This window comes from Pezoporus flaviventris, unplaced genomic scaffold (assembly GCF_033815535.1).
Source record: "Pezoporus flaviventris isolate CSIRO_AGI_PZ_B2104156 unplaced genomic scaffold, CSIRO_AGI_Pfla_v1 ptg000213l, whole genome shotgun sequence".
NCBI lineage: Eukaryota > Metazoa > Chordata > Aves > Psittaciformes > Psittacidae > Pezoporus > Pezoporus flaviventris.
Window position 1 is genome coordinate 15823535 of NW_026892761.1, and position 12830 is coordinate 15836364.

At 46.9% G+C, this 12830-nt stretch overlaps 1 protein-coding gene across 1 annotated transcript; it reads right to left on the reverse strand.

The window, feature by feature from the left end:
- Positions 1-883: 883 nt before the first annotated feature.
- ACTR5 (actin related protein 5) lies at positions 884-12343 on the reverse strand. The gene is made up of 9 exons (XM_061441471.1): positions 11890-12343; positions 10365-10594; positions 8885-9054; positions 7845-8062; positions 7091-7273; positions 4448-4570; positions 3788-3927; positions 2761-2893; positions 884-1474 (listed from the first exon to the last, which is right to left on the reverse strand). The coding sequence occupies exons 1-9, from the start codon at positions 12271-12273 to the stop codon at positions 1223-1225; spliced, it is 1833 nt and encodes a 610-aa protein (XP_061297455.1). The 5' UTR covers positions 12274-12343; the 3' UTR covers positions 884-1222.
- Between the last annotated feature and the right edge of the window lie 487 nt (positions 12344-12830).

Genomic DNA, 12830 nt, shown 5'->3' on the forward strand with positions numbered 1-12830 from the left:
CTGCCCCTGCCCAGCAGCCTATTAGGACCAGGGCAGACATCCACCAAGACCTCTATACCTCCTGAAAGACAACTTATGTTGATGCTCTGCAGCCCCTGGAGACAGCAAGCCACCACCTCTTCACCTTTTTTATACAGTTATGGTCTGGGTATTTTCCCCATGTCCAGCCTAACAGTTCACAGCTTTTGCCAAAGTGATAGAGTCTGCTCAGATTTCAGCTCACCATTTGGCACTGATTATTCTTCTGGGAAAGCAAGCAAGTTGTTCAGTGCAATAAATGAATCCTCAGTCAAATTTCAGCTCCAGTATGCTGTGCAGCAGGACTGGGGCCTGGCTGCAAACCTGCAAGGTACAACCCATCAAATACATCCATATTACTGGGGTCTGTAAAGAAGTCAAATCACTGAAACAGTAAGAGTAAAAAGTAAAGCAGAAAGTTTACTTAATTGCTAATGCAAATTTTGATCTAAAAGTCCCATCAGTCAAGAACTACCTTGCTTAGCCACCACTTCTGTAAAGCCACTTAATGACTAACTGCACTTGGCCTGCACCTTATGGACCATCCTGTCGTTATAGCTGGACAGTGCTTCACGTGACCAGCTCTACAGTTTCAACCAAGGCATCAATATTACTGACTTAATTTAAGTCAAAAGTATCTCAAATCACTGCTGATTCAGGGGTGGTTTAGCAGAAAGCCTGTAGGAGGCAGGAAATCAAAGCAGACAGGAGTGCAGGAGGCCTCACAAGGAAGGGATAGCTCAGCCCCACCAGCCTTCAGCAGCACCACAAGTCCTGACAAACACCTGCTGGGCCAGGCACGGGGGGCGCCTGCTGGGCTGACCGCTTGAGATGAGCACAGCTTCTGAATCATCCATGAAAGCAGTACAAAACCAGAACATTTTAACTGAATAAAAAAAGCTGTAAAACAGACTCTCAAAAAAAAACCCAACCTGGGTCTTGCTGTGAAAGTTTCTCAGATGGTGTTTCTCTCTGGAATGCACTTCTGGGGTGCTCCTCCTTGCTCTGTGCTGAGCATTGCAAGTGCCAGAACCACGCAGCTGACACCTCAGTGTGGCTCGTCCTCCTTGTTGAAGGGACTGGATGAGATGCTTGGGGCTCTCTGAGCTGCTGAGGCCTGTGCTTCATGCCGCACACCAGTAACTTCCTTTCCCAGTGCTGCTATCTCTGTCCAAGGGTCCATGACCAAGGCATGGTGCTAGGCCTACTCACAGGCATTGCCTGTGCTGGACGTCAGCACTCTGCTAGGTGCTAATGCCTCTGTTGTCCGTGGGGCCTGCTTTGGAAGGCGAATAGGCACATAAACATTTGAAGCACAGTGTTCCTTGAGGTATTCTCCCCCTTTTTCTTCATAGTCTTTTCTGGTTATCCAGCCTTCATCACGAGTCATATATTCCACTGCCCAATCCCTAGCTCCATACCAGGCATCTAAAACAGGATTGGAAGCAAGGTGAACCTGGATGGAAGGAAAACAGAATAAAACTGATGTCAATTTAACACAGGAGAGAAAAGTCCTTTCTCTCCTACACCTGAGTATAGTGGTATATAACACAGACCACTGAATTTCAGAAGTCTGAGCTGATTATTCAGTGCCACTGGGTAACAGTAATACTAGGAATGGGTTTGAAGTGTATTGTGACCTTGAGATCAATTCTCTATGAGGCTGTTTTGCTCCTACAGGTAGAGAAAGCAAATGGGCGTATCACATTCCCAACCCACAGTTCTCTGGCAGCATTCAAGGCCCAGCTGGACAGAGCCTTGGGCAAAAGGGTCTAGGGTGAGGCATCACTGCCCATGGCAGGAGGGTTGGATCTGGATCATCTTAAGGTTCCTTCTAACCCAAACCAGTCTGTGAATCTATGATTCTAAGGCAAAGGTTAAGGAAAGCTACAGGTGCTCTTTCTGAAGACATCTGAGAGAGCAGGGTAGATGTCTTGGAAAAGGAAAACCTGCTTCAGTTAAAGGACCATGCATACACAGGTATGTTAGGGTAGAAATGTGCAGATTGGAACAGTTCCTATCTGGAACAAGTGACCTTTGTTAGGAGCAGGATCATCTCCTTCAACCTGCCAGTCATGCTCCTTTTAATTCAGCCCAGCAGACGGGCGGCTTCTGAGCTCAAGCGCATGCTGAAGTGGCTCATGTTCAGTTTCTCCTCACCCAACACCCCCAAGACCTTCTCCACCCAACCTGTAGCTGTGCCTGGGATTGCCTCGACCCAGGCATAAGACCTTGCACTTGGCTTGGTTAAACTTCATGAGGTTGGCATTGGCCATCTCTCTAGCATGTCCAGGTCCCTCTGCATCTTATCCCTTCCCTCCAGTGTATCAACCAAACCACACAGCTTGGTGTCATCAGCAGACTTTGCTGAGTGCTCGGCCCCGCTGTCCATGTCACCAACAAAGATGTTTAACAAGATCAGCCCCAACACCAACCCCTGAGGGACACCACTCATCCCTGGTCTCCAACAGGACAACTCTCTGCCTCAGATGGAGTTTACCTCCTGCTTTGAGCTGCATTCCCAAGCAACGTGACTTTGAGAAGCCATAGGTCCAGCATGCCGGAGGGCTGGCCTCCCACCATCTGCCTTCTCAGGTCAAAAAAGCCGTTTGCAGCATCTCATCATAAAACACTCCCCATTCCCATGCTCCAAGTCCCCCTGCTCTGTACCTCTCCCAACCCAAACTACTTTTGAACACAGATGAACCGCTGTTCACGCAAACATTGCGTCAATACACATACCTGAAAAGATGACTGGAATGGTCTCATCTCAAGGAGCTCCTTCTGGACCCTGGCTTTCAGTCCAGGGTACATTGTATTTCCACCAGTGAGAAAAACATTCTGGACAAGAATAGCTTGTTGCTCCTTTGGATACCTACCAGGAACAAAAATCAATGTTAGTCTCAGTCCCCCTCAAGGACATCTCTCCTAGGAACTGAACAGGTATCAGGAATGCCAATACCTTGTCTTCAGGATTCATTTTCAGAAACTTCCTTCACTTTGCTAGCATGGAAACCTGTGTTCATCTGTTTTGTGAAAAATCTGGGGTGGCAGGAGAAAATCCTTAAAGCACTCTGTGCACTGTGCGCCATAAATCAACAGCTCAGTAGAGCTGCAATTCTCACAGTTTAGAAAATGCAATCTCTATGTTCCCACAGCTCAGGAGGGACATTTTGCAAGTGCTAAGTTGTCTGGAAACAGCTGTCCAGCAAGCATGCTTATACCGTAACTTCCCCCCCCACCCCGATTTTGGTCTCAGAAATGCAGAGGCTGCCAGCTCATTGTTTCGTTAGATGGATAATTACCAGGGTTTGCTGTCTCCCTCTGTAAATTTGGACCAGGGGTCTCCAAAGTGGGGTGTGGAAAATTCATTGGGGTGCAGGAAGATGACTTTTTTGGTACCATTAATAAATAAACAAAAATAGTGTTTATTTCACTTTTATCTTGTCCTTCTTTAATTTCTGGTTTTGTGTACACTTTAAAATGTACATAATAGTTCAGTAGTACTTGTGATTTATAAATACACATATATTGGAGGTACACACTGAGAAAGTTTTTACTGATGGGTAATCAATCAAAAAACTTTGGAGCCCACTGACTTAAGACAAGGAACAGGAAGACACATCTAACCTGCACTGCTCAAACCCACCGGAAAAACTATTCAAACATATTGTCTCCAATTACTGCTAAGCGACCAGAATTGCAAAAGCTGGTATCAAAACAAGACTAGCTTGACTGAAGTGAGTGGCAAGCAGCTTCGTAAACTCACCTCTCAAGGACATATTGCATGGTTTCTGCTATACCAGCCTGGTCTTCTCCTATCAGGGAAGGCTGGAAAACAACCTCTGGAGCCCTGATTCTTTCAGTGCCAAGGAAAAGCTGGTGGTACTCTGCCAGGTTAAACACGGGCTTTGAAAAGATGAGATTGAAAAGTAGTAGGAACTTATGCTACAGAATAGTGACATTCTAGAATGAGCAATGTTTCCAAACAATGTGTACAAAAAACAGATTACTATGCTCTTGCAGAGGAAGTGCCATGCTGTAAAACGTTCCAAAAAGCCAAGGAAGCTGGACTTTTCCTATACTTCTTTCTGTTTGGTGCCCCAAGGCTCAATATCACAAGTTAAAGCTGTGTTCACAGCGATGCAACATTAGGCTATGGATCACACACAAAAACACTGTGGACTTTTTTTCCCTGATAACATGGCACTGCTAAACAGGCACTGCCTGCAACGTGAGCCAAACCATGTTCTAAACCATCAGCTAAGACTGCAAAGACTTCTCCTCCCTCAGTGTCCTGCTCAGATAAGCTTAAGCATCTCTTCGAAGAGCAGGCAAACCATGATCGCATTGGAGAAATGTTAGCAGGCTAGCTGTGCAACCAGGAGGCAGCAACCTCTGGCATGAGGTGTAGACACAGAAATCAAACCTGCACTGCAGCAACAGGCTTCTCAACTTCAGGCTGTTCCTCAGCAAATAAAGGCTCAAACTCATTAACACTTTCCACATCCTCCAGTGACTGCTCACTGCCTAATGGATCCAAATCAGGAGTCTGGAAACAGAAGAAAATATATTACAAGAGGGTAGTTCAGGTGTGCTGAGCACAGGCAACTTCAATGCTAGTAACACACTTGGAAAATTCAATGCTGCTTTTCTCAAATCTCAATTTTTTTAACATGCCTGAAACCAAACATGCTGCTCTCTAGCACTGAAGACAAAAATCAAAATGGTGAGCACCCCAGAAAGCAGATGTTAAGACATTCACTCAAAGCATAAAAACATAACACCTTCAACAAATTTATCGTGATGCCAGCTGGGAAATGAAAGGCCTCAGTCAACAGGCTGACTGCCAGGCTCCCGGCCAGCCATGGCCTACACATAATAACATACTGAAAGTTATTAAAATAGCTTTTAAAATTAGTTAAAACTCAGTGCACTCACAGCACCTCTAATGGCTCTATAATTACCATTAAATTCCCTGCCTAGCTTGTATGGGACTGGAAAACAAATATTTGCTAGCTCAAAGCTGCCACACAATGTTTGACAGTTTCAGCTGCCTGGCATTTGAATATACCAAAAGCCCTTATATTTTACACAGAGGTGAAGGTGCTCCAAAAGCTCTTTCCTAAAGCATCACTCAAAATCCTAGAGTACTTTATGGTTGTGAAGTAAAAGCAGGGGTTTAATTACCTAATTTATTTTTGTGGTACAGTGTTACCTTAGGTATTTTGTTGCTAAAGATTTGGTTTTGTTATTTTAAACTTGTAAGGTTTGCTGCAATGTCTAGCAAGCAATACCAGGATGAGACAAAGCTCGATCATCCAAGCATTCTTAAATATCTAGCTTACAACCACTTAAAAGCCAAGTAATTACTCAAACTGAAGTGTAAGCAGCGTTCCTCCTTACAGCAAACAAATCTTAAGTCACCTGAACTTATCTCCAACATTTATGCTTTGTTAAATCCCTTTCTTTTTATGTCTTAAAAAAAAAAAACTAACCAAGCAAACAGCAACACAAAGAAGCATAAAACTCAGCTAAAGACTTGGCACAGACCCCAGGACAACATAATTAGTTTTCAGACTCCTTTGCAGAGCCAGAGGGATGGCCCATCTTCACAAAAGGATTCAGTGATAACTATAGGTGCTCTTACAGAGCACTGACCTAACAAGAAGGATTTCCACTTCCTTCCAAGGCCTGAGGCTACACCTAGTAAAGAAGAGGAGCATGGGATATGTTGGAAAAGGGACATGTTGCAGTTTAGGCGCAACCACCGAGCAAAATTATAAAAACTAATAGTCTTTTGGTTATCTTTTTCTAAAACAATTTCTTTTGCCAGAGGGCAAAAAGACTCTTTACCACAATGGTAAGCTCATCATCTACTTCAATGTCCCTCAAACACTGTCATTCTGATTCTTACACAAGCTTTACTGATAAGGATAGGCAAAATACAACACCTAGAAGGTATCAGCTCACCAGTTCTGGCTACATTTCAAGCTCCATACAAGACATGAACTCCTGCACCTTGCACAACTCTCTGTGCTTCAATTTTCTGTTTTTCTGTCTGTTCCTAAGCAAAGACTGATTTAACTAAGAAAGTTCTGTCTTATGTGACTTGAAAGGCAATTATAAGTAAACCCACAAGCAGCCTTAGACAATTTCTTAGAAGCAGCTGCTACTTGTTGGGTCTGTATTAGTCTGACAAAGCAGACAATTAAGCTTCTCATTTTCAACACAACCCAAAAATCAAGTGCAGCAATCCATCTTTCATTGTTAAGTAAACAAAAGAGAATATACTGCTTAACTGCACCAAAGAAAGATAGCAAGAATAAAGGCCAGGAAGTTCTCCGCACCTGAAAGGGAAGAACAGAAAGGAAAACTAATGCTTTTTCTAACAAAAAGCTTCATATGTTCTCCTATATCTTTAATAGATGGCTACTGACAATTGAGGCTGGTTGTCTTCGGATCATAACCACTTGCGGTTTAAGTACTTAAAATGACTTTAAGTCATTTTAATTGTCAGACACTTGTGGTGGAGAAAAAAAAAATCTTTAACATACCAGGCCCACTTATTTCACCAAAATTAATGCAAAAGAAGCTAGAGGTTGGTTTAAAGTATGAACAAAACCATTATGCTAGCTGCTGCATTTACAACCTCCTAGCAAGTCAAGCTTAAGTAACCAGAACTATTCTCTTGTCTCCTCCAAATCTTTAAAGATGTGCAAGAAATTTTTAAGGCAACTTACTGATTTCATATAGCTATACTTCAACTACTGTCAGGAAGCCTAGAGATTTTGCTTAGAACTCTATGGAATAAAACTCTAAATGTATGTATCAGAGCACAGTGCAGACCAGCACAAGGGTTACTGATCTTAGGCCTATGGAACTGTTATTTTCTGTACCTGCATAAGAAAGCTGGAAAAGAGAGAAGCAGTTGCCAAATTAACAATGAGTTGCAGTGTATTAAAGGAAAAGCTTAGTTCATCAGTCAGAATCTGAAAGGGCACATTTTCAAGTGTAGAAACTTAAATCTCTCAGACATAAGAGGAGGATTAACTTGGTGAAAACACTGTACCTCTGGCTTGCTGTCCACGACATCTACTTCAATACTGACTTCCGCCTGTAGGATTTTCTGCTTGGTTTGTTCAACAGACAGACTCAATTTGTTAATGTAAGACAGAAGTTCTTCTGCAGAGTCCATGTTCAGCTCCACCAAAGCTTTGTGGAATTGATCCATCTGACCATCTTCTAAAAGTTCCTACAGACAGAGTTAGCTGTGATGACAGGGCAACCAACTGTCTGTCAACTGTGCATGTAGAGACACTTTGCCTTCATCACCAGATATTATGGTGGGCATGCTCTGGAAGCACTCAAAATAGTTCACAAAATAATTGCTCAGAACCTGACAGCATCCTCTGCATCAGTAACGTCTCCCTTTTATCCTGCAAGTAAGCTTAAAAAGCTTCTATCAGAAAACACACAGAACACTTGTAGCTTCTTTAGAAGGGGAGATTGAGATGAGCTCTTAGGTAGTTCTTCCCTGTGAGGGTGCTGAGGTGCTGCCACAGGGTGCCCACAGAAGCAGTGGCTGTCCCATCCCTGGCAGTGTTCAAGGCCAGGTTGGACAGGGCTTGGAGCAACCTGCTCTAGTGGAAGGTGTCCCTGCCTGGGGCAGCAGTTTGGAACTGGATGGGCTTTAAGGTCCCTTCCAACCCAAACGGCTGTATGAGTCTATGATTCTTTACAGTGCTGCATGACATTCTGATAAGGCTCTGAAGGCAGCCTGCCCTCCTCCCAGAAGACAACACAGAAAACTCTGCCTTGATTACCTGTACGTACAGTAACCTGTCCAGCCTCTCTTGGTCAAGTTGTAGCTTCTCTTCTCGACGACGTGCATTGAGTTCTTGAAGTCTACGCAACTGCTGCTGCCGCCTCTCCTGCTTTTCCTCTGATGTCAGAGTGCTCCCCAGCAGTTTGTTAGAGAAAGGCAGCTGCATCTTGTGCATATTGTTCTCATAGTACTCTGGGGACTGCCACTTCCGTAGCTCTAAATGTTTTGAAAGCAAAATAACAGTTTATCCAGGCAGAAAACAACAATTTATACATTGCATGCAAGCCATGCTAAGCTCAGACTTGGAAGAAAGAAGGCAACAGTCCAGCCTAGGATTCTGTCACCTCTGGCCAGCTGCTCCAGTGTTTAGCTCCCCCGTCAGAGCACTACCTCCAAGCCACATACCCAGTTCCCAAGGTTCTCAATGCTCTGATCTCCTGCATACCAGAGTGGGAAGTGCACACCAGAATCTTCTCTCTTCCCAGGTAAGGGCGAGTTTTCACACATGTCTAAGGATTTCTGCAGGCTCTTCCATAAGTGAAAAATTTAAGAAAACACTTTTCTTCAGGCACTAGTTATGATTACATTTACCATGGAAATTTTTAAAACTTCTTTAATTTACAAAAAGCCATGAGAATTGTCCTCTGCAATTTGGAAACCTTAAAGCAGATAAGAAATACACCCAGATGCTGGAATCATCCTAGGAAATTTGATGTTCTGTTGGAAGCATAACTAACAAAACAAACTCATTTTAAATTCTTTTTCTCTGAAATAATCACAGTTTTTATTCACAGAGAAATTCGAACTCATACAGCTTTTTTTTTTGTAATTCAATTTTGTTTCTACCTTAATGTTAAATTTGAAACTCTTGTTGAAACTGTAACCTACCATGAGGTAATTGCCAGAAAGTTATAAAGAAAGCAAAACAGTAGTAGAGTATTTCTGCCAGAATGCTAGCCAACTTGAGAACAAGAGATACAGAAGAGAAAACTAAGTTTGGGTGAGCACTACCTAGTGGCAATTTACAGCTGGTTTTACCTTCTATATAGTCCTCTGCAACATAGCTATGCTCATGCAGTATTTCCTCCATGCGACTAAGAGTGATGGCAGCAAAATGCCCTGGGTATTTCAGCTGAAGGAGGCGTTGGAGATAGACAGCTGCTTGACACCCTCCAAGATTAATGCGTTTGCAGTTTTTAGCATCCAGTCTGAAAATGCAAAGATACACAAAGGACTGTGGAGAGATCCACAAGTTCAGCATAAAACAGACCTCCTGCTTCCCCTGGGGTTATTTACTTTCTGATACTGTCAAGTAGACATGAATATTCCCAAATATTTCAAGATTCAGTTACCAGAGGATCTAATACACCTGCTGTTCTCAGACAACAAGCATAATCATGGCTTTGTTTACCGCAAATACTTTCTGAAAGGCTCTGCTCTGCTTTAAATAATAATAAAAAAAGCATTAAATAATTTTGGCTACAGCAAGGAAACATTCATTTTTTAGAAGGCAAGTGATGGCTAGTGGAGCCGAAAGTATTTCCTTTAACTTCTGCAATATTTCATGACCATGACATACCTTTAGTGTGCTTTTGAGCCCAGAACCCCCCCCGTGTGCTGGGCTGCACCCCCAGAATGCAAGCAGCAGGTCGGGGAGGGGATTCTCCTCCTCTGCTGTGCTCTGGGGAGACACCCCTGCAGTCCTGATCCAGCTCTGGGGCAGCAGCACAAGAGGGATGTGGAGCTGTTGGAGCAAAGCCAGAGGAGGCCACGGAGCTGCTGCGAGGGCTGGAGCAGCTCTGCTCTGGAGCCAGGCTGAGAGAGCTGGGCTGGGTCAGCCTGGACAAGAGAAGGCTCCTCAAGGGGAGACCTTAGAGCAGCTCCAGTGCCTAAAAGGACTACAAGAGACCTGCAGAGGGGCTTTGGACAAGGGCCTGTAGGGACAGGCCAAGGGGAATGGCTTGAACCTGCCCGAGGTGAGACTGAGATGAGCTCTTAGGCAGAAGCTCTTCCCTGTGAGGGTGCTGAGGCGCTGGCACAGGGTGCCCAGAGAAGCTGTGGCTGCCCCATCCCTGGCAGTGTTCAAGGCCAGGTTGGACACAGGGGCTTGGAGCAAGCTGCTCTGGTGGAAGGGGTCCCTGCCCATGGCAGGGGTGGGAACCGGATGAGCTTTAAGGTCCCTTCAACCCAAACCATTCTGGGATACATTTTTTTAATGCCTGAGCTTACTTGGAGTAGATACCCCCTTCTACTTTTGCAAGTAAAGATCTACACATGAATAATAACTAAACATACAACATGTACAGGGCCAGCACTGCTTCTTCAATTCAAAATTCAACAGAACTCGTCAAAATCCACAGACCTAGTTTTAACTCATCAGTATAAAGCCCTGATAAGAACTTCCACTGCAGGAGCTGGAATACTGAATGCTAGAGGAAAGGGTATCTGCATCACTTGAAGAGTCAACGGCTGACAAAGAAGGGCTGCACTGTACTCAAGACACCAAGAACTCACTCACCTGCCTTCCAAGACTGGCAAAATGTGGGTACACTGATAACCTGAAGATATCACCAAACCACTGCAGCGCCAGTTCTGACTTCTGTTTCGGTAAAAACTGTACAAGCTATCTATGCCATAGGACACTTTTGGCACTTGGTAACATTCGAAGAGCAGCTCTGACATCATTTGTCTCGAATAGAGAGGATTGCATACTGCTTCTGTCAGAACGATTGGATGATCAACACAACCCTGTAAGGGAGAAGAGAAAAATAATAAAGGTATGAAGGGAAATCATAGAATCTTTAGGATTGGAACGGACCTTGATACCATCTAGTTCCAACACCCTGCCATGGGCAAGGACACCTCACCCTAAGAGCCCAAGGCTCTGTCCAACCTGGTCTTGAACACTACCAGAGATAGAGCATTTACCACTTCTCTGGACAACCTGTGCCAGACCTCACAGTAAAGAGCATCTTCTTTATATCTAACCTGAGCTTCCACTGCTTCAGTTTGAACCCACCACCCCTTGTCCTATTGCTACAGCCCCTGATGAAAAGACTGTCTCTGGCATCCTTGTAGCCCCCCTTCAGACACTGGAAGATGCTCTGAGGTCTCCCCACAGCCTTCTCGTCTCCAGGCTGAACAGCTCCAGTGTTCTCAGCCTGTCTCCATACAGAAGGTGCTCCAGCCCCTGATCATCCTCGTGGCCTCCTCTGGACTTGCTCCAACAGTCCTTATGCTGGGGACACCAGAACTGCACAGTGCGCCAAGTGGGGTCTCATGAGAGCAGAGTAGAGAAGCAGGATCACCTCCTTTGATATCCAGGGATACTTATCCTTGCTTCTCCTTTAAGCACCAGCAAGGATTCCTCCAAACCGCAACAGGAAAGGGTTTTCTGTGCAGGTTATAAATCATGTAAGTTAAATTATATCTAGTGCTAAAGGGGGCAAAAAAGAGCCCTTATCTATATCAAGGCTTCCAATGTTCATTCAACCAAATAATAAACTCCTAAAGGCAGAGGAGAATGGATTTTTAAAGCATATGCAAATTATTAAAAATGTAAATCTATGCAATGAGAAGGTGAAGCACATGTGACAACTGGAGGAAAGCAGCTGAGCACCAGGCAAAGCTCAAAAAGGCAAAAGTCTTCATGATCTGAGGAGCAACTCTCAGTCCTCCTGTGGATACGAAACAAATAATCAAACCCAACAATCTTTAATGTCCCTCTCAAAAACCAGCCGTGGACACTGGCTCTTGGCCACAGCCTGACAAGATGCTGCAGTCCAAACCTCTCGTCCCGTAGCTCTAGCTTCCCACTCTCCTTTTATTACAAAGCTATGAAGCTCCGAGCACAGCGGAGCTCAAACGGCACCCCCGGGGCGCGCCGGGCCAGGATCACCACAGCAGGAGGCCGCCCAGGGCCGCGTGTCTGCCAGGAGGGGGCAACGCAGCGCCCCGGGACGCTCCGGAACCCGCACCCACGCAACCCGCCGCTGCCCCCCCCGCCCCGGCAGGGCTCCAGAGCCTGCCCCGCCCGGCCCTACCTGCGAGCTGACGCCGAGGCGCTGGAAGACGTGGTCGAGGAGCAGCTCCTGCAGCTCCAGCTGCACGGGCACGTTGCGGTCGAAGGGCGAGCGGAGCAGCCAGCGCAGGGGCTCGGGGCTCCCCAGGTCGTTGCCCACCTGCGTCTCGGCGCCGGTCCCGCCGCGGGCCCCGCGGTTGCGCGCCGCCAGCGAGCGGAACCGCAGCAGCGGCTCGGCGGGGACGGCGGGGTCGGCGCAGGCCCAGCCTGCCCGCGTCTGGAAGGAGCCGTTGTCGATCACCAGCGGCACCGGCTGCGGCGTCCGCACAGCCGCGCCGGGGTCCAGCACCGGGTCCGGGGCCCAGCGCACGTCGCGGAAGGCGAACACTCGCGAGGCCGCCGCCATGGTGCGACTCCGGCTCCCTCCGGCCGGGAACGCGGACGCCGACACTCGTTCCGGGCGGGGCGAGGGGCCTCGGCGCGCTGTGACCCCGCCGCCTCTCACCGGAAGTCTGACACCGGCCTCGGGGGAGCGAGCGGCTGCGGCCGGGACGGCGACCGCGGCGTGCGCTGGCCCCGCGCCGCGGCACGAAGGGCGCCCCCTGCGGCCGGGGCGGAGCACGAGAGGCGAGCCAGAGCCAGAGCCTGCCCCGGGCCGCGGGGCACGGCGGGGGCAGGGCGGGCCGAGCCAGCCCCGACCTGAGGTCACCGCTGCCGGGTTGGGATCCGTTGTTGCTGCCGCTGCCGCTGCCGCTGCCCCTGGTGGTCAGAAGCGCCACCGACCCGCAGCCCCCGCTGCTGAAAGTGCGGCTGCAGGTACTCAGCCTTGTCGAGGCTCAGGGCGTTGATGGCTTTTCTTGTTTACCCAAGGCACAGAATAGGGTTAATAGCTGCTCTTATCACACAGCGATACTAAAGCGTTAGTAACGTGAGTTAACCAAAATTCGCAAAGTTCGTTTAGAT